General features: G+C 44.3%; 1 protein-coding gene across 2 annotated transcripts in view; it reads right to left on the reverse strand.

Moving 5' to 3' along the window:
- Positions 1-21,501, reverse strand: part of Igf2bp3 (insulin like growth factor 2 mRNA binding protein 3) — a 128,621-nt gene that overhangs the window by 39,903 nt on the left and 67,217 nt on the right. For both annotated transcript variants that reach the window (XM_055611842.1, XM_055611841.1), the window contains exons 4-5: positions 8,315-8,366; positions 8,163-8,226 (exon numbers count right to left, since the gene is read on the reverse strand). In XM_055611842.1, coding sequence (XP_055467817.1) covers positions 8,163-8,226; positions 8,315-8,366 — 116 coding nt within the window. The remainder of the gene's footprint in view (positions 1-8,162; positions 8,227-8,314; positions 8,367-21,501) is intronic.

A 21,501-nucleotide genomic window follows, 5' to 3' on the forward strand; every position in this document is an offset into this window, starting at 1 on the left:
GGTTTAGCTGTATTAAGTTTACTGGGGTAACAAAAAAGGCCTCTAAAATAGGAAGTTCAACCTGAGAACCAAAGGCAGGGAGAAAAAGAACAAAGAAATAGGCAGAAGTTAAACTTACCACACACATAGCTATCTGGATGATAAAGAATATGGATGGCTTGTAACTAGCATTCTCATTAGCTTGACTAATAAGTAGCCATGCTACCCAGGGAGACCATTTTTCTGTTAGCTATTCATTGCACCACATAGAAACTAAAGATTAGACTGATGGGCTCTTTCAGTGTCTTTCTAGCATTTGGACCCAGTGTCTTGTGCCTGCTAAGTTCATGTTCTTCCACAGAAAGATGCCACCAACCCATAGTCTCCTTTTCTTACTTCCATATCACTGCTATCTGAGGTACATCCTAACAAAATGAGGTTTAACCATCTTTAAAAGGTCACAAATGCTCTTCTTTCCTTGTACCATGATACAGTTTGAAGGCTTCTAACAAAACTCATGGTATTTGAGGATGGAATCTTTGGGGTTGGTGAATATAGATAAATAAAGGGACCAGGTAGGGCCCTAACCCAGTAGAACTATGGCTTCATCAAACAAGGCAAGACCTGAGCTAGAATGGTCAGCTCTGCCATATGAGTTCTGCAGAGCCTCGGTACTCTACAGCATCTCCACTGGCAAGAAAAACCTCATCAGATACAGCCACTGAATCTTGGGCTTATTCTTATGGGTCAGATAAGCCTGTATTCCTGCCTGTGGCACCCAGTGGCAGCTGCAAGAAACTGGGAGGCATACCAAGAATTAGAAGTTGGTAATTAATGGAGCACAGAGTAGCAAAAGTCTTAAAAACACCATTGCACGGATGCATCTCAACTATGAGCAAAGCAGAGTCACTTACTCAGACGGCTTCGCGAGTAAAGTGTTACTAACAGAAAAACCAAAACCAATACTGAGGGCGCAGTCTGGTCAGGGAAGTACTTGCTGGGGAAGCACGACAACCCACATTTGATCCCCAGCACCCACGAGAAAGGCCGGGGATGGGAGCACACAGGAGAAGCAGGGACAGGTGGATCCCCAGAGCTCAATGAGTTCCAGGTCCCAGCAAGAGACTGTGTCTCCAAAGGCCAAGGTGGAGGGCCACTGAGACGGCTCAGCCCAAAAGGCTGCTGCCAAGGCTGATGGTCCAAGACCTGAGGGTGGAGGGGTGGACCTGACCCCTGGAAGCTGTCCCCTGACCTCCCCTCACATACGGTAGCACGTGCATGCACACACATGTGCAAATAAATAAATAAGAAAAAAAAAACACAAAGCATTGTAGTAAAACAAACTTTGAAAGCTACAATGTATAGAGCCAAAACTACAAAGGTGAAAATTTAACTGCTCATTTCTGAATAACATGAAATTTGGCTTGTTGCTTGTCTATTTCTTTCCTTTCTTCTTTTGATGTTTTTGTTTTGTTGTTTGTTTTTAGACACGGTCTTGTTACATAGCTCAGGCTAGACTGGAACCAACAATCCTCCTGTATCAGTCTTCTGCACTTCCTTCCCATAATAAATCTACTTACATAATTTTTAAAATCTAAAAAGGATTTTCCTCCTCAGAGCTATCAGTCAAGTGTTACTTCAAACACTTAACGGTAACTTTATGACCTACAAAGCAGTCTGCGAGAATGGACTTAAAGCACTGATAACTTTGGGGTGTTTGTTTTGGTTTGAGACAGGGTCTCATGAAGACTGGCTTCCCACTTGCTTTGTGCCAAGGATGGCCCCTGGGATGACAGGTATGTGCACTACACCAATCCATGCAGCGCAGGGACTGAAACCCCGAGCACTCCACCAACAGCAGTACATCCCTTGTCTGAGCCACATTTTCTAATAAAAACAGAAATCGGAATCTAAGCAAAAAAGTGAGGTCAAAACATCTACACTCCAGTACGTTCTTTTTCCATACACGCAGAGCCTCCAGAGAGCAGCATGTGAATGCTTTGCCTCAGCTTCCCTGGGAGGAGGAAAGAGCAGAGACTTAGGCATCTCTCTCTGTACAGAGCAGTTTCTTAACAGAAACTTTTTTTAACAGCTTTCAAACTTTCATTTCATTATTTAGTAATATAAAATTTAAACTTAAAATAGATACATAGTTCTGATATGAGTGCTACGAACTTTGCCTTTTCTTAGCCACAAGGTGGCAGGAATTTCCAGGGCAGATTCTGTCTGGGACAAAGCCGTATGGAAAACTCTCAGGCACAACCTAGGTCTAGAACTGATGGCAAGCCACTGCCCACAGCACAGTACACTGAAGAGCAGCCGGGCAGTTCCCAGCAGCGATGAACATGTGCAGGAACACAGTGGCCGCACAGGGAGTGTGTTGAAAGGAACAACCTAGTTCCAGCACCCTCGTTAGCTAAGGGCTGCACTGAGTACCACTTTAGAGACGAGGATGGGTGGGGCTTTGTTGTTGTTTTGAGAGAGGGTTTCTCTGTGTAGCCCTGGCTGTCCTGGAATGGACTCTGTAGACCAGGCAGGATTCAAACTCGGAGATCCGCCTGCCTCTGCCTATGAGTGCTGGAGTTAAAGGCATCCTCTCCCACAGCCAGGCTTCCAGATGGTAGAATGACTAAAGCGGGGGAAAGGGGCAGGAGAAGTAAGGCCATCAGAATGGGCATCCAGCAATCTCCATAAGACTCCTGGGTTTCTCTTGTATTCTATCCAGCAGGAACTAGGCTCTACTAACTACTAATACAGATCACTGTACATTAGACACTCCCCTCACTGAACTCCTGGTTTACTGAGGGTGAGGGCATGTCCAGCTTGCTGCTCACATGCTTCCGTCCTCACAGTTAAAAGTGGCTGGACACCTATGGCCTACAAGGTGGTATTTTCTTGCATCTGTAAAACATCAACTTTACAATCCTGCAACAACATAGACCCCAAGGTCTAATATAAAATGTTATAATTTTTTTTACAAATAAAAACACATACAAGGAAAACTAAGAAGTTTTTCTTCCAGTCTCACTTATGAAAATAGGGGAAATTACCACGGCCACTTTCTCTTTCTAGACTGGCTTTCAGGAAGCCCTATCCATAGAGAATATGGAGAAGCAGACACAAAACACGAATAAGCCCATCTCTATGAAGATAACACAACTGAAAACATGATTCTGGGGCTGGTGGACACTCGGCAGGTACAGGTGTTTTCCGTGCAAGCCTGATGCCTGGAGCTCAATCCACAGAACACATAGAAAGGTCTTCACTGACCCTTACAAAGTCTGACTATGAAGAACTGACTCAACACAGTCATCCTTTAACCTCTCTGGGGTCACCTAGACACATACCCTCTTTCTCTTCCTCCCTTTCCTTTCCGCAGCATGCACCCCTAATAAGTTTTAAATATAAATACAAGTTCTAATTCTACTTGAATTTATCCTGTATATATACTCATACAAAAGCAATACCTATAAAACTGATTTTCCATGCTGTTATAACTGAAAAAAAAAAAAAAAAAAGAAGTTGATTTAAATATCTAATTTGGAATTAGCCACTTAAGCCATTACACATCCTGACAATCATATTCCGTGCACTTAGGGAAGCACATTTGCGGAGGCACATCTATAGAACAGTTGTAACGGTGAAGAAGAACACCCCACGTGGCTGTCTCCCAGAAGCCAAGCTCCCTGGCACCCTCGCAGGAAGGAGGCTAGCACTACAGACATCTCTCCACCGTTCACACCCTGACCCACAGAGTTATCATCAAATCTAAGAGTCCCATTTGTGTCAAATGAGTTTCCATCCTCCTCCCTGGCTTCTCTTTCCTTTCCCAGTAGCACCATAACTGCTGCCTCTGGGGAGCAACCTACCTGAACCCCCACTCCTAAAAAAAAAAAAAAAAAACACAAACTTTTGGAAAGTGTTATTTTAAGATTATTATGCCATGTGACTGCATGCACGACGTTGCCAGAGGTGTTGCGCCCTCCTATAAGGGGCCGCAGAAGGTGGAGCTGCCAAGTGGTGGTCCTGGGTACTGGGCTCCAGTCCTCCACTGCTGAGGCTCTCCAGCCCCAAAAGTAGTATCTTCACACCAGTATTCTCCCCTTTACGAACGTCCCTTACCTGCTCTCCTCTTGTTAGTCCCCTTTGGACCCAGTTACACTTCTGTTTTCACGTCATATATGCCTAAGCAATCTTATATTTAAAATCTAGAACCATAAATGAAAGAGCCGCTTAATTCACTCAGTACGATCTCTAACTGCATCCATCTTTCTATAAATGATGAACTTCACTGTTTTATGGCTTTAAATATTCTGTGCATATACCACTCCTTCCTTGTGCATTCCTGGTTTTGGAAACCTCAGCATGCTCCATATCCTAGCTACATGAATAGTGCTGGAATAGACATTATGCGCTCAACTAGAGTCCTCTGGGTAGATAACCCAAAAGTAGTAGAGCTAGGCCAGCCAGCCTGCCACATTGTTACCAGAGTGGCTGGACCACCAGCAGTGAGTAAGGCTTCCCCTTTTGCCCTCATCCTCACCAACATTTGTTGCTTAGCTTTTGTTTGTTTAATGGGAGCTATTCTGACTGGGAGAGATGGAATTCCAATATAGTAGTTTTATTTTACATTACTAGTAAGGTTGAACTATTTCTGCATGTTTATTGGTCATCTGTACTTCATCTTTTGAGAATGGTCCATTCATTTTAATGGGTTGTTTATTAACTGTACCTGTCTGGTTTCTTGTTCAGTTTATTTCATTGTATATTCTAGATATTAATCCTCTGTCAAACATATGACCAGCAAAGATTTTGTACCCTTCGGTAGGCTGTCTCTTCACTTGATCACTATTCCCTTTGTTGTTCTAAAGCTTTCATGTCTCCAGAGGTTCCCATTTGTTAACTGCTAACACTACCTCCCTATTCAGAAACCACGGTCAGGCGTGGTGATGCCTCCAGCATTATTCTTGGTCACCCAAGGTCTTCTGTGGTTCCATAAATTATGGCATGGGCTGTTAAACCTCTAGATTTCTTTTGGTAGCATATCCAGTTTCACAATGTTAATTCACTCAGTTTATGAATGTGTGAAGTCTTTCCATCTTCTACTGTTTTCAATTTCTTTGGGTGTTTTAAACTTCATTGTAAAAGGTCTTTTTTTTTTTGTTTTGTTTTGTTTGCTTCCTTGGTTAGGTTTATTCAGAGGTATTTTTATTTATTTATTTAGTTGTTTATTTATTGGCTGTGGATGAGTTATTTTCTTGATTTCTTTCTCTGTATATCTGTCATTTGTATACAAGAAGGCAACTGACTTTCTTTTTTAATGTTATGTTGAACCCTGCTACTTTGCTCAGAGTGGTTATCAGCTTTAAAGGTTTTCTGGTGTTGTCTTTACAGTTTTACATGTAAAATAACAACATCTGCAAGTACGGATAGTTGGACTTGTTTTTTGATTTGTGACCCTTTATTTCTCTCTAGTTTGAGCGCTTCAGAAAAGACTTCAAATACTACATTGAGAAAGAGAGAAAAAACCAGAGGCTCTTGTTCTTGGTTTTAGTGAAAATGCTTTGAGGCTTTTCCATTTAGTATGAGAGTGTTACAGGCTTGTCATAACAGCCTTTATTAGGCTGAGAAATATTTCTAGTGTCTTTAGAGTCCTAGCGTCTTTAGGCTTTTCTCATTAAGAGATGTTGGATCTTTGTTAAAAACCCTTTCCGCATGTATGGAAATTATTTAATGATTTCTAACTTTGAGGCCATTTATGTATAAAATAATTGATTTCTATTGATACATATCTGGAATGGAGCCAAGTCAATCATGGTGAAACATCTTTCTGATGCATTACTTAATTCATTTCACAAGTATTTTATTGAGAAATTTTGTATGTAGCTAGAGGACTTTCTTATTAGTGTTTTAATCTCACTGCTTATTACAGATCTACTTAATTTGTGGTTGTTTTGGTTTAATTTTGTTCGGTGATACACATCTAGACGAATGTCCACCTTAGGTTTTACAATTCAGTGGAATACGTGGTTTTTGTTTGTTTTTTTAAGGTAAATTCTAATGGTTTTGTCAATTTCAATGATATCTGTTGTAAAGTCTCCTCATTAAATTAAGTCTTTTTTTAATGATTTATTTATTTTTTTATTTTATGTGCACTGGTGTTTTGTCTGCATGTATGTCTGTGTAAAGTTACTGAATCCCCTGAAAGTGGAGTTATGCAGACATGTAGGTATTGGGACTTGAACCTAGGTCCTCTGAAAGAACAGCTGGTGCTCTTAGCTGTTGAGCCATCTCTCTAGCGCCTCAATTAAGTCTTAACTTGGGTTTTCTCTCTCTCCCTTAGTTTGGCCAAAGATCTGTCAATTTCGTTTATCTTTACAAAGAACCAACTCTTTGTTTCGATACTTTGTATTATCTCTTCAGTTCCATTTCATTAATTTCTGCCCCAATCTTAATTATTTCTTTCCATCTGATGGGAGGACATCAGGAAAAGTAAATAGAAAGGAAAACTTGTGGAAAGGGCAGTTTTGACTAAAGTTATAATGAAAAGAACAATGTGAAGAAATATAATCAATCAGACAACCTGAAAAAGGCCAGCTCTCAGGACACTGAGTATAGGGACCCTACACTCCGTGCTATGTGCCTTCTTCAGAAATGGCGTCAGAAGGAAAATGAAAAAGAAAGGAATAGAGAAAAAGGAGAAGGAGTGAGCACGATGGGTGCTAGTCTGTGTGTAGTCTGCTCTGCCGGGTCCAGCGCCTTCGTGCTCCTTCCCCAGCTCCCAGACAGATGCAGAACTTTGCAAGCTCAGCTCACAGAAGCTGGTGCCACAGTGAGCGCTTCTCCAAGGCACAGCTCTGGCAGTCCTTCAGGGAGGAATAGGTTGTGAATGTTGTTCTTGCTCCTGGCAGACCGTTGCCAGGACAGGCCACAGGTCTTGCCATCCAGATAAGGTGAGGGGGCAAATGCTAGCCCTAAACCTGGGCATCATCTCCAAGCTCCCAGTCACCCACCTGGCAGGCTGTCCACCAACTGACTGTAAATGCTGGTCCTGCCCCCTGAAGTCCTTCCTGACATCTGGTAGATATCCTGGAACCTGAGTCTGTGGCCCCGCAGACCCTGGCTCTGATCAGGTTCCCCCTGGCTGAACAATGCTCAGTTCTGATGAAGTTCATCCCCTTAAGCCTAGAGGCAATCTGCTGGCTAAGCTTCAGGGTAATAGCCACTCCCAGGGCACTTGCTCTGGGGCTATCAAGCTGCCCATTTGGCAGGGGTCTTTTAAAAAGATCTCTTTCTCCAGCTGAGGACCAACTGGCTAAACTGTGCCAGCAACAGGGCTCCTACAGGCTGCCAGCTGTCTCCTAGCACACGCAGCACCCAGCATAGGTGCTCTCCAAGATCTGGATGAGACTCCTCCCCTCCACATAGATACTGTCTCTCAAGTTCAACCTGAATTCTCACTGTTAAAAGATCGTTTCATTTCCCATTTCCCCTTTAGGGCTTGGGGAATGGCCAGAGTGGTCCTTCCAACTCTTCCACAGAAAAGAGCAGTCTGTTCCTGCCCTCTACCCGATGAGAGTTTTAGTCACAGCGCTGGCTGCTAGGTATCACCCCTGCATTCAGGTTCTAGGCCGAGCTATCAAAGGCAGTTTCTGTGGGCCCCTTACTTTCTCTACCAGTGCTTACAAAATTATCATGGGTTGATCCAAAAAGCTGTCAATTGCAAGTTACATTGGTTCAGTGTCTGCTCACTGTTAGTAAGCTGGGTCATTACGACCAACTTCAGAGAGGAAAATGACACCACTTAACTGTTGTTAGTTTCACGCATGGCCAACTTACCAGCTGCAGATAACAGAGTACTAAAGCACCAAAATAAGAAGGCAAATTAACTTGGAAAAATATTCAGACCCAAGGCTTTTTGCAATAGGGTATAGTTTAGCTTCCTACGTCACTCTGCAAATGGTATTAAAGACAAATTTTTAAAAATGTAACAAACCTTAAATCCACGCAGATTTTCACTACTCATGCAGATTTTAAAAGGCGTAATTGCAGACTCAAAGCATACAAAATAAAGTTTCCTTTTGCGACCCACCAGCTCGTCTTCAATTTAGAAGACCACAAAACATAAGTGACTGTACTTAACCTAGTTATTATAGATAGACAAGAAGTTTCAGGCTGCTTACTGTCTAGCTTGGTCCTTACTGGAATAGGTTACATTTACGACTGCAGTTTCCGAGTCTGTGTTCACTGGGGGGAGAGAAAAACAGAGAATTGGTTAGTTTTCTTTCCACTTCCTTCCTGTTACAAATTTGAAAGCAATTCAGGAGACAAGTACCTTGCTCACAGCTCTCCACCACTCCATACTGGACTAGTAAACTATCCAGGACCTAGCAGGATGGGAGAGAAAATCATAAGTTTTGAGTTTCCCAAGGTATTAAGCAGGGCAGGAATATGTTCTCAGATCACAAGGAAAGATTCAGAGACGTAACTGGGGCTCTGAACTACAGAACCGCAGGAACACACTCACTGCTTCTCTCTGCTGCCCACGTCTGATCCAACCTTCCACCTCTTTTCTGATGGGTACCCACCACTCTCAGCAACCTCTGGAGCAGCTCCCCGGCTCTTGAGGCAGAGGGCAAGTTGCATATGTTTCTCATACACAAATGCATGATCTTACTTCCTCCGTGGATCATGGTCATAGGACAAGGCCTCCGTTAAAGAGATTTCTCTCTAAGACAATCCCTTTCAAAGAACTTCCTTCTATAGCCCTACTGTGTCTAGAAGGATGAGAGAGGCACAGGGAACACAGCCAGTTTAAAGCACACTTGGAGCAGCCACTAGCATGCAGACGCTCCTGAAGGTGGCAGGAATGTCTGTAGAGCCGCACTACTCTGACAGAGAAGCAATCAGACGGTAACTATAGGCTCATTATAACAAGAACTGTCTTTGTCTCATCATAGGCATCAACTTCCTAGCTTCCAAGGGTTTTCCCTCCCTTGAAATGTTAAGCAAAATTAGTTTCTATGTATTTACAGCAAATTGCTTATTAATTTAATTGCTAAAATATAAAAGGCAGAAGTCCCTGAAAATGCTCTCTGGCCCCAGGGCACAGTAAACTGTTAAGAGGCATGCCACATTTTAAAGGTAATTTCCTACTTCATAGTGGTTTCTTCCTTCTTAAGGACTCCCTTCAAAGGATATTTCACCTCCTGTTGTATCTTTTGCGCTTCTGCCTACCTGCTGCCCGGAAACGTGTTTTCTTCTTCAAGGAAGGTGGCCTCCTAACTTGTTAACAGAATGCCTTTTTCCCCCCCGCCCCTTTCCTTTGAGAGAAGATTTCACACAACCTAGACTGGCCTCCAACTTGCTATGTAGCTGTCACTTGGACGTGCTGAAAGGCGAGGTGGTATAAGGATGGTTATGGAGGAGGGCAACAGGCAATAAAGGGTAATTACCTATTTAATATGTTTACGTAATCATTCTTAGGTCTTCCTAAAAGCAATTTGTTCAGTAATTAAATCTATTAGCTTTTAGTTTCGCTTCCACCTTGTCTTTATTACTCCAGAGACAAAGCTAAGTCCTGTGACCTAAAGACCACGTGGGTAAACCCCACGTGAGAAAGCCAGTGCAGCCAGTGTTAGCCGAAAGCTCCACTGGCCAAGGGGCCAAAACGTCCATCTGCACAGGGTGTATGACGTGTACGTACACATGATGCAGGATGCACACACACAAATGCAGATACACATCGGTGCACACACACTGTGCACCCACAAATGCACATACATGTGCACGCACAAGTAAAATTTGAAGCTTAGGAAATGTGTAACAAAATTTTACTGCATATTATTTTATTAGGTTTAACATATTCAAAACAAAATTTCTTAGCCAGGCATAGTGATGCACGCCTGTAATCCCAGCACTCAGGGAGGCTGAGGCAGGCGGATCTCTGTGAGGTCCAGGCCAGCCAGGTCTACAAAGTGAGTCCAGGACAGCCATGGCTACACAGAGAAACCCTGTCTCGAAAACAAAACAAAACTCAAGAGAGACAGAGACACACACAGAGAGAAATAGGTCTAACATCAATCTTTTTGCTGTAAACATTCTTAATACCACAACCTGTTACCACGTGGGAAGCTTACATCTAGGTTGAGGAGGGATTTCAGTGGGTCCTATGTGCCTTAAAACTTTTATGGACAAATCTAGGGATAATCATGACTCAGAATGAGGGAGGCTGCCAATGGCCTAATTATCCTCCAGGCTGGGTGAGTACAACAGAGCCTTTGATCCCAGCACCCAGGAGGCAGAAACAAGTGAGTTTGTTTCTAGAGCCAGCCTAGTCTACATAAGGAGCTCCAGGCCAGCCAGAGCTACATAGTAAGACCCTGTCTCAAAAATTAAGTTAAAAAAAGAACATCCTCAAAAATGAAATCAGGCCCTGTCTGAACATGTGTTTCCAGGTAAGTCACCACTCTCCAGGGTAGAGGTATCCCTTACTAAGCTGGCTCACTGCACATTACACGGGAAGATACGCTGTGCTCCTGTGGTAGTCACACCTACAGCCTAGCCCGATCTTGTTTCTTTTTAGCTGAACTTCTTTTCATTCAGTGTTGTTGAATGCTCCCTCCCCTTCTCTCCAAATCCCTTACATATTTCTAACAGTTCCACCAATCTTTCACAAACCAGAATCCATACCTAAATGAATTTATTTCACTCAAGATGGAATGGAAACATTTCTTAATGCTTAGTGAAGTTTAAAACCCAGGGTTTTTGATATAAGGTAAACCTCAGAAGCAATGTCTTGGTAGAAATTTTCCCTTTTAGGCCTTAGGACTTAAACCCACCCAAATACATAGGATCTTTGTGTTACGTTGTTTGCCCAAAAGCAGGAACATTAAGGAAAGAGTTGCATGATAACTGTAAAGCTTTTTTTTTTTTTTTCTCCTGAACACAGTGGTGAAGAATCAATGTCATGTTGAATAGTGGTGGCACATGCCTTTAATCCCAGCACTGAGAAGCAGGCAGATCTCTGTGAGTTTGAGGCCAGCCTGGTCTACAGAGCTTGCAAGCTCCAGGACAGCCAGGGCTACACAGAGAAAGCCTGTCTTGAAAAAAAACAAAATAATCAAACAAACAAAACAACAACAAAGAATCAAAATCATTCACAACAGCCTTGAGTAGAAACTACCTTGCCATCTGTCAGCTGATGAGTGATGAAGAAAAGATGGTATTCTCCTACAAAGAACTATCATTTGGTTGTAAAAGGAAGCATGTATATACACTACTGTACAGATGAACCTTGAAAACATTATGCCAAATAACAGAAGCCATGCACATTGTCTGACTCCACCTGTATGAATGTCTAGAACACCAAATCCCATAAAAGCACAAGTCAGACAACCGATTGCTTAAAGATGGGAAGAGGGAGAAGTGTCCAGCAACAGCTGGAGGTTCTTTCTGGGGCTGGAGAAACGGCTCAGAGGTTAAGAACACTGGTTATTCTTCCAAAGGTCCTGAGTTCAATTCCCAGCAACCACTCGGTGGCACATAACCATCTATAGTGAGATCTGGTGCCCTCTTCCGGTGTGTAGGCAGAATACTGTATAAATAATAAATAAATCTTTAGGGGAAAAACTTTCTAAAGTCGCAGTGGTGGTTGGAAATAAACCGTGACACACTAAAAACCATTACATTTTTGTGTGCATTCACATTTACATACATTTACATTGTATGTCAAAAGGAGGGTCGTAGAGTACGTGAACTCCATCTCAACAAAGCTACTGAGTATTACTGAAGTTCAATCAATGACAAAATTTTACATATGTTGATATTCTGCATTGATGTACATCAGTTTCCTGGAGATCAAAACATTCCATCAGGAGGTAGCTCCTGAAGCAGAAGAAGAAAAAAAAAACTCAAAAAAGCTTCAGGAAGTCCCTGAAATTGACCAAATGCACTAGGCCCCTCCCTGCCTGAATAAGCAATAAAAAAGCCTCAGATTCAGGAGAGTGGAGCTGTAAACAAGACACTGAGCCCAGGCCAGCTGCCTAGAAGAAGCAGGAACCAGCCAAGCTCACTCCTTTAGATCAGCTGCAGCCCCTGGAGAGGATACTCTACAACTGGTCCTGAGCTTTATGAGATGTCATCCCTGCTGGGGTGGGTTTTGGTAATACAGTCACCAAACTCTGAGTCACTTCTACTCCTGTAAGTAACCCCCTCACCCACATTCCTGTACGTAATCACCATAAAACTCACTGGTTCACCAAGTTAGACTCTGGTGGTATCTGTACTTTGGTCTGTTGTGGATTCCCTAAGGTGAGCAAAAAAGTGTATTGTCTCCCCGAGGAAAAATTTGGTCGCACAACATGCCAATACTCATGAAAATACCACAATCATCAGGAAAGCATGCGTCACTTCAACCTGCTAGTGTCATTTATTCTTACCCATCCATGATTCTTTCACTAGATAGCTGAAAACATCTATGCAGCTCTAGCTCCAAGGTGGCTGGCCTTTCTCTGCTGCCCCAGCCTCAGCTCTACCCCAACAAAGCTAGCCATGTTGCAGCAGGAAGCGCAACGCTCAACTGAAACCTCCTGTCTTCCTGCTGCTCTCAGGCCAGCTCCTCACACTGTCGGATCCTCGAGCCCGCTGTGCTTGCCTCCAGTCCAACTTCCTGCCAGAAGTTACAGAACCTTGAAGGGGTTTCAGATCACAGATGTGCGTCGTCCACACTTCAGCATGGCTACGCACGTGTATATAACCTGATCTTCACTGTCACACTAGCTGACAGGTAACTCCTAACACACACATTTGGCCTCACTCCTAGTATGCTTTTCACATTACAACTGTCTTTAGCTTTCCACGTGGTGATGGGATCAAGAGGACAACACGGGGCATGATGGACTCTGTGCCAATCCATATCCAGCAGTTCACTTTCATCCCTTCTCCAAGCAAAGATGCACTGAGCTCTAGTGGCTCACACTTGCCTATTCCATACCTAGCTAAGTGACACAGAGATGAAAAGTCACAAAAGAGTGTTTCTGTCTACGGTGGTGACACGCAGCTACAACCCCAGTGCTCAGGAGGCTGAGGCAAGAGCTGTCACGAGTTTGAGGCCAAACTACACTATGTAATGAAATTCTGTCTTTAAAAAAAGGCTTTTGTAATCATCCTGAGTGAGGTAACCCAGACCCAGAAAGAAAAATATGGTATGTACTCACTCATAAGTGCCTATTAGCTATAAAGTAAAAGACAATCATGCTACAGTCCACAGACCCAGAGAGGCTAAGTAACAAGGAGGGCTAAAGGGGGAATGCAAGGCTCTCCCCAGGAAGGGGAAATAGAATAGATTTTGCAGGTGGACTAGGGGAGGGTGGGGAACAGAGGAATCAGGTGGAGGAGAGGAAGGGAGAAAATCTGGGAGAAATGACTGGAAGTAAGAGACATCTCAGGGGCATATGGAAACCTGGTATAATGGAAGCTCCATAGAATCTATTAGAGTACCCTAGCAAAGACTCCTAGTAATGGGGACACAGGGTATGAATGGGCCATCTCCTGTGACCAGGCATGCCCTCAAGTGGAGGGACTGGGACACCAACCCAGCCACAAAAACTTTAACCCACAGTTTGTCCTGCCTGCAGTGTTCTGGGACTGGAGCCTAGTCTAAGTGTCATCAGAGAGACTTCATCTAGCAACCAATGGGAGCCGACACAGAGGACCACAGCCAAATATTAGGTGGAGGTTAGGGAGTGCTGCTAAGGAGTGGGGGACGAAGGACTGAAGGAATAAGAGGGGGTCAGGAACACACCACAAGAGCACAGCCCACAAAATCAACTTGACTGGGACTCATGGGTATTTGCGAGATTGGGAAACCTGCAGGGGCCTGGATTCTCTGCATATATGTTATGTCTGTAGTTAGGTGTTCTTATGGAAATCCTAACAATGGGAGCAGGGGCTGTCCCTGACTTTTTTGCCTACTTTTGGGACCCTTTCCCGCTACTAGGTTCCCTTGTCCAGCCTTGATGTGATAGAATGTGTGTGGTCTTAATGCAGCTTGTTATTCAGTGTTTGGTTGATGTCCCTAGGAGGCCTGCTTTTTTTGAGGTGGGGAGAAAGACAGTAGGAAAAGGAGGGAGAAGAAACTTTGGTTGGGATGTAATACATGAGAAAATAATATTTTTTTTTTTTTTTTAAAAAGGCTTTTGTCCTGAGTGCAAAGAAAGCTAGTCTTCGGTTCCATGAAAAGTCCTTGGTAGTTTAAGCTAATAGATGCACTTGTTACAGACTCATGAAAAAGCAGCATATATACAAGGTCATTCTTAGCACCCACACTGCAGTGAAATTAAAGTACAACTCAAAAAGCAGGGGCACCCAAACACACCCACCCACCCGACTGATAGCCTTCCAATCCTGGAATTACTTTTAGAGACTAGGGAAGGCTCATGTCAAACGAAGTGGGACATGTCCATAGAAGTCACTGTGCAGAGCTGGGGATGCAAGACGAGCGAAGAAACTTCCTTCAGCCGCCCAACATCTCAGGAATAGACCTTGTTCTTGCATCTCTGTGGAAAGACCACCTATGTATCAAAAAGTAGTCATGCACTGCAGATGCCAAGAACCAGTTCTTAGTAAATACTTACCCAAATCAAATTAAATGACAGCACCACCTTACTGTCTCTGCAAAATATCACGGACACAATACTCTGGACAAGACTTCCCTTCCAGCAGTTTGAGGACAGCTTCTGTGTTGAGAAGGCTGGTGCACAAGCCATTGGCAGCACGGCCCCTAATCACCGGGAAAGTCCTCAGGACTCAGACCAGTGTGGCGTCAGTAGAGCAAAAGCATGCCTTCTGGCAACCATAATTTCACTAGTTAGTCCTCTGACCAGGTGAGGAGGTGGTACTTGAGCATCGGTCATGTGTTAGAAGCAGGAGAGTCACCTTCCCTGAAGCCCCGCCCACCATCTCGGAGGGCATAAGAAAGGGCATCCAGAGCCTCCATTTGTTCCCCTGGGCAGAGCTGAGCCATGACGATTTCAAAAGGCTGAGTGAGCAAGCCACACCCCTGACTAAATCCCTAGAAACCCTGGGAAGTCTGCGAATGACCCATTCATCCTGTTTTGCACACACCACCCTCTCCAATGCAGCAGCCTTTGGTTATGAATTGTGCTGTTTAGAATCAGCCCTGCCACTCACTCCACACACTCCCACAAGGTAAGACCATCTCATTTTGAGCTCGCTAAGCTTGATGGGGAGGCTGAACAGTGTTAGTCGACCCAGCTGCTGGGGTCAGAAGCCCTCACTCTTCCACCTCTTAGAATTCTAAGTCACTTCAATTCTAAGTCCACCTAAACTAGAACATTAACACATAGAGGAAAATGGGTGCAATTCTTGCTTCCCCGTTACCTACACCACAGTTTAAGCTGGCCTCTGGGGAAGAGGGCTTCCTCTAACCCCTGGACTAAGCTCAGGTCCTAAGTACTAGCACCTTGTCTCCCACTTCCATCAGACGAGGACCCCACAGCATCACGCCTGGCTCAGCCTTTCCCAACACTGCAGGACTGTACCTGCCCGAATAACTGAGCCCATGGGAAGGGCAAGCAGGTTTGTGGCAGGCAGGGGCTGAGAGGAGGTGAATGGGAGTGCCCACTGAAAGGCTATGGGCTTCTCTCAGGGACGATGAGACGGTTCTAAATGAGTGGTGGCCACACAGCACACGAACCCCTGATTACACACAGCGGTTAATTTTATAGGGCGTGAACTTTACCCTGTTGGTTTAAGAAACAGCTGTGGGGGGCTGGAAAGATGGCTCAGAGGTAGGTCAAAAGCACTGGCCATTCTTCCAGAAGTCCTGAGTTCAATTTCCAGTGACATGATGGCTCATAACTATCTATAATGAGATCTGGCACCCTCTTCTGGCGTGCAGGCACACATACAGGTAGAGCACTGTATAATTATTAAACAAATTTTTTTTTAAAGAAAAGAAACATTTGTGAGTGCTTATGTTTAAGTATGTACACATACACTCAGAGGAGCAGCCTAGCATCGCTTTTATTTTCACACCTGTTTATCCACCCTTAAAGGTGTTTTACACCCTTAAATATAGTCTTACTCCGTCCTCTAAATTTGGCTCATGTCCCCAAGGCAGATGAATGAGCTGGGGTGGATTTCAAGTAACTGGCTGAAGAGTGGCCTTTCTCACCTTGGTCTTTGACCATCCACCCCAAAGGGAAAATCCGAGCGAGAGACATGACAGTGGTGACGGCCTGGGCCCTGCCAGTCCTCAGCCCCCAAACCCAAAGGTGAGAGGCTGGATAATTCTACAACCAGCCAGCACGGTGGGACAACCTCTAATTCTTGAAGTTGACAAGCTGAGGCAGGAAGGCTGTAAATTAGGGGCTAACTGTACTACATAAGAGTTTGTCTCAAAACCAAAACCCTAAACTCAAACAACTTCAGAACCTGATAACTTATTCCTTAACAAGCAGCAAAGCAGAACCATTGCCTCAGGAAAAGAGAATGGTAGAAAGCAGAGCCAAAGGCTAGTCATGGGGTAGGCTCAGCAGTAGAGCACTTGCCTGAGTTCACCCCTAGAACTGCCAAAGAAGAAGAAAGAAGTCCACTTACAGTCCTCATATAACTCTGGGTGGAATCACTGCTTTGTGCACCCAGTGAGGCTGGGCTTGAGAAGTAAGTTTCCATTTGCAAGTGGTTTGCCAGTTGGAAGATAGCTTTTGGGTTAGGGATGGGGCATGTGTCCACTTCTGCTCTCGGCACTGGGGCACCATCAGGTCCAGACCTGTGCAAGCTCTGTGAGGCAGGGTCTCTCATTGGCCTGGAGCTCGTAAGTTAGGCTAGACTGGCAGGCTAGCAAACACCAGGGCGCCTCCTGGCTCTGTCTTCCCAGTGCTGGGAACACAAGCACATGCCACCATGCGGGCATCCTACCCAGGCCAGAGCAAACAAACTCAAGTCTCCACATTTCGGGGGCAAGCACCAAACTCCTTTTCCAGACCCTTTACGGTCCTAGCCAAACACCATCAAACAGAGAGAAGACAAGGTGGCTTCTAAGGTCAGTGTTGCTGAGAGTGCTGCCACAGGCAAGCACTTCTGCAACGAGACACGCTGGAATACCAAGTGAAGGGAAAACGTCTCAGTCTCCCATTCACGTTAGCACTGAACTAGGCATAAGGAGGTCTCAGTGTTGCACCTAACAAGTTTAGTTGAAAGTATCAGACCACTAACACACACAATTAGATAGTTGGGAAAATCACAGCAGCTCCAAATGTGAAACGGCAAGGAAAACTAACCGGCCCGAATGAGCTCAGCTAATAAATGTTAGAGCCAGCGCACAGGAGGGTGCTGAGAGAGGCTACCAAATTATTCAAGCTGACTGCAGTGGCTCATGCCAGTTGTTCCAGGAGGCTGAGGCAGGAGGACTGCTGTGAGTTCAATGGTTAGCGTGGGCTACAGAACAAGACTGCTTCAAACATTCACCTGCACTCGTGTACACACGCATAGCAGTTCAACAACAGGAAGCCAGATATACCGATATGCAGTGAGGCACACCTGTGATTCCAGCCTTCCAAGGCCGGAACAGGAGAAGAGAGGGTTTGAATCTTGGGCAGAATGGACAGAAGCTATTCCTTATCATTGACACAATAAGGAAATCATCTGGAATGTGAGTGAAAATCTATGCACAGGCATGCTTACTGACGCGTCAATTGCTGGAATGAGACTAAAAAAATCACTCTCATAGGCAGTGATGCAGAAGGGTTTAGATAATTACAAACCACACAGAAAACAGGGTAATTAACAACCATTATAAACACTTAAAGAGGCCAACTGCGTTTTTAAAATGTTTAAAACTTTTGTGCTTCAGCTGGGCCTGCTGGCACAGCCTTGTAGCCCAGAGAACTCAGGAGAGACCCCGTCACAAAGTAAACGTAAAAGGAAGGCATCTGCCGAGCAAATGTGAAGCCCTTAGATCAGTCCCAAGCACGACCCCCACGGCTTCACAGAACACTTCAAGAAAATGAAGACAGCCAGAGAAAGGGATATTTGCAAACCATGTATATTATGAGGACCCTGTATTGAGGTTGTTTAAAGAACTCAGACACCCCAAATTTTCCTGTATCATTCAAACACTGCTAGTAGAAATGTAAACTAGTATAGCCATTTTGGAAATCAGTCTGATAGTGCCTCGAAAAGCTACCACATGCCTCACCAATCCTCCTCTGTGGGTACACACGCATCAGAACTCTGCAAATCTCTATCTACCACATACACATGTACTATGTTCCCAGGCACACCCACACTAGCTGCACAGCTGTACAACCAATACACAGACTACACATGGTACACTCACATAGAGTACGTTCTAGTTATGAGAAATGGTGAAGTGCCTGGTAAAAGATGCCGCCATGCTGAAGGATGAGAATGTGTGCAAACACATGAATTATATGTTATACTGACTTTCAGAAACTGTTTTAAGAAATAAGGAATGTCAAGAAGACAGGTAAGTCACCTCTCTTAGGTTTAAGGTTCTTCCTGAAGGAGAGAGGCAGGCAAGCACAGGGACTGGCTTACTTTTTGTAAAACAAATGCAAGAGAGATGGCTCAGCAATTAGGAGCACTGGCTGCTCTTCCAGAGGACCCATGCTGAAGGATGCCCCTGTGAGCACGCTGCCGGTGCACCTGTTGGGCCAGCACTCCAGATACTGAGGCCCCGAGCTACCGGGGCTACGTAGTGGGATCTTGTCTAAAACAGCAAACCAAACAGTAAGCCCAAGCATACAAGGTCATACCTGGAATAACTCTATTCACAGTAAATATCAGAGCAGGCAAGCTACAAAGACAAAAGGTAGGTTAGTGTTTCTAGGATCTAGGAGACTGGCTACAAGGTAAGGAGCCAATGCTCCTAACTGCTGAGCCATCTCTCTTGCATTTGTTTCCTTTTTCTGTTAGGTTTTGTTGTTATTGTTTGGCTCAGACTAGCTTGGGATTGATGACTCTCCTGCCTCAGCCTCCCAAGTGCCGGGATTAGACCTGAGCCACTCTGCCTGGCTTTACCATATGCTTTACAACTTGAAATTTACATAGCATATTGGATGAGAGTGCGTGCATACACACTTTTACAAAAAGTAACAAAAAGCCTTCTGGTAAGACAAATCCAGGCTTAGGGTTCAAAATAATCATTATGAGGAATCTGGAAATGTATTTTCATTTCCCAGGTCTGTTTCCCGCAAAACAAGACTCTTAAAACAGAAATTCATTCTACAACAGTCTAGAAGTCTCTGAGATTCTAAGTCTGAAATCAGGGTACAAGAAGGCCTGACCTGGTGCTGCTTAGCAATCTTGGGCACTCATCTAGTGCTGGTTTAAGACCTTTAGATTCTTTCCAGCTTGTTAAGGAGTAGAGAAATCCACAGAATTTAGTGACATTCAAGGCTACTACCAAGTATTACAGCTTCATCTCTCATCCACTCAACTGAATCGTCACTAACTACCCTTAATGAGAACACGCTTTGGGGCTTGTTCACTCTGGAATTCAGCCCATTACCTCATTTTGGCTAACCACTCCACTGTGTTCAGCAGACCCGAACCCAGGGTCAGGTTCAAGGTAGTCTGAGCACAATTCACCAGGCCATTCCCTGGCTCATGTCCGGTTAAGAATCCATGCTTCCAGAACAAGCCCTTGCTCAGATATTTTCACTTGGACATACATAATTAGTCAAACACATATTATCACATTTAGTCATTCAACCATCTGCCAGCACAGACACTAACCATGTTTTAAAGACACACTTTGTGCTTCAAAAAGGAAAGGCCTCTTGCCCAATCAGACAGCAGGCATGGGATGTGGACCCACTGGAGAACTCTAAAGCCACAGCTCGCTCTGCTGAAGTGTGCCATTTTTTCAGAAAGTCAGCACCCTGTATGGAATGAATCTCCGAAAGTTCATCAAAACACTGACAGGCAGAAACTCAGTAAATGCTCAGTAAATGTTGACAGGTACATGAAAGCTTATTATAATCAAATACAAGCAAAAATCATAAAATTAGTGTTGAGGGGCTGGAGAGATGGCTCAGAGTTCAGAGCATTGGCTGCTCTTCCAAAAGTCCTGAGTTCAATTCCTAGCAACCACATGGTGGCTCACAATCATCTGTAATGAGACCTGTGCCCTCCTCTGGCGTGCAGGCACAAATGCAGGCAGAACACTGTGCATAATAAATCTTAAAAAAAAAAAAAAAATTATTAGCTAGGGTCAGATGGAAGGGGACCTCCCCTATCAGTGGACCTGGAGAGGGGCACCGGAGAAGAAGAGGGAGAGAGGTGGGATTGGGAGGGATTGAGGGAGGGTAATACAGCTGGGATACAAAGTGAATAAACTGTAATAAATATATAAAAAAATTAATAAAAATAAAAAGACAAAGAAGATAATTAGTGTTGAGGGCCAGGCAATGGTGGTGCACATCTTTAAACCCAGCACTGTGGAGGGAGAGGCAGGCAGATCTCTGAGTTCAAAGCTAGTCTGATCTACAAGAGCGAATTAGAAGAGCCAGGGCAATACAAAGAAACCCTGTCTCAGACAAGCAAACAAACAAAAATCAGTGTTAAGACTAAAGTAAAGGCTGATTTTTGAATCCTACTTCATAAGTCAAAGTTGCAAATTAAAATCATATTCTTGGGCAGATATTTAACTCTTAGCCTGTTCCTTAGAACCTCGAAGCTGCAGCCACGCCCACACCATTCTCTCTGAGAAGCTCCTTCCCTCTTTGTATTCTATTATTTAGCATGTCGTATTGCATATATGGAGGCCGGAAGGTGACTTGTAGGAGCTGGTCCTCTTTCTACCAGGCGAGTTCCAGGGACTGGCCTCAAACTATCAACCAGCACCTTCACTCCATGAGCCAACTTGTCTGACCCAACTTCCTCCTCTGTCAATGAGCCAAGCCTTTCTGGGTAAAATGAACCCTAATCACCAGACTTACTTTTCCAAATTAAAATGTTCAGGATTTCAACGTAACCATAAAAAGAAGGGGGGGAGGAGCTCTCTTGTTTTCTAGATAGAGTTCAATAATATAAAATAATTTTTAAAACGAAAAAGCTCAAGGACTTTTTCTTACCTCAGAATTTCAATACTGACCAAGTGTCTGGCTAAACAGAGACCTGCACGCATCACTGCGTCCCCTACACCCTCAAACAGCTGCTGTCTTCTCAATGATGAATCATGGGAGACATGTTTTAAACAAAGTGCTGCTCAGTGATATCCTAAGGAGGCTGGAGGGACTGCTCAGTGTTTAAGGGTGTACTGTCCCCGCAAAGGAACTGAGTTTGGTGCCCTGAAGCCATGATGGGCAGCTCAGGGTCAGTCTGAGCTCTAGCTCTAAGAAATCTGATGGCCTCGTCTGGATTAGCCGCCTGCACTCACATGTGCACATACCCACACAGACACATCAAATCTGCACAGAAGGAGATTACAGGGACTGGCGAGATGGCTCACAGATGAGGAGCACTGGCTGC

This window comes from Psammomys obesus, unplaced genomic scaffold (assembly GCF_907164565.1).
Source record: "Psammomys obesus unplaced genomic scaffold, mPsaObe1.curated_primary_1811, whole genome shotgun sequence".
In the NCBI taxonomy this organism is placed as follows: Eukaryota; Metazoa; Chordata; class Mammalia; order Rodentia; family Muridae; genus Psammomys; species Psammomys obesus.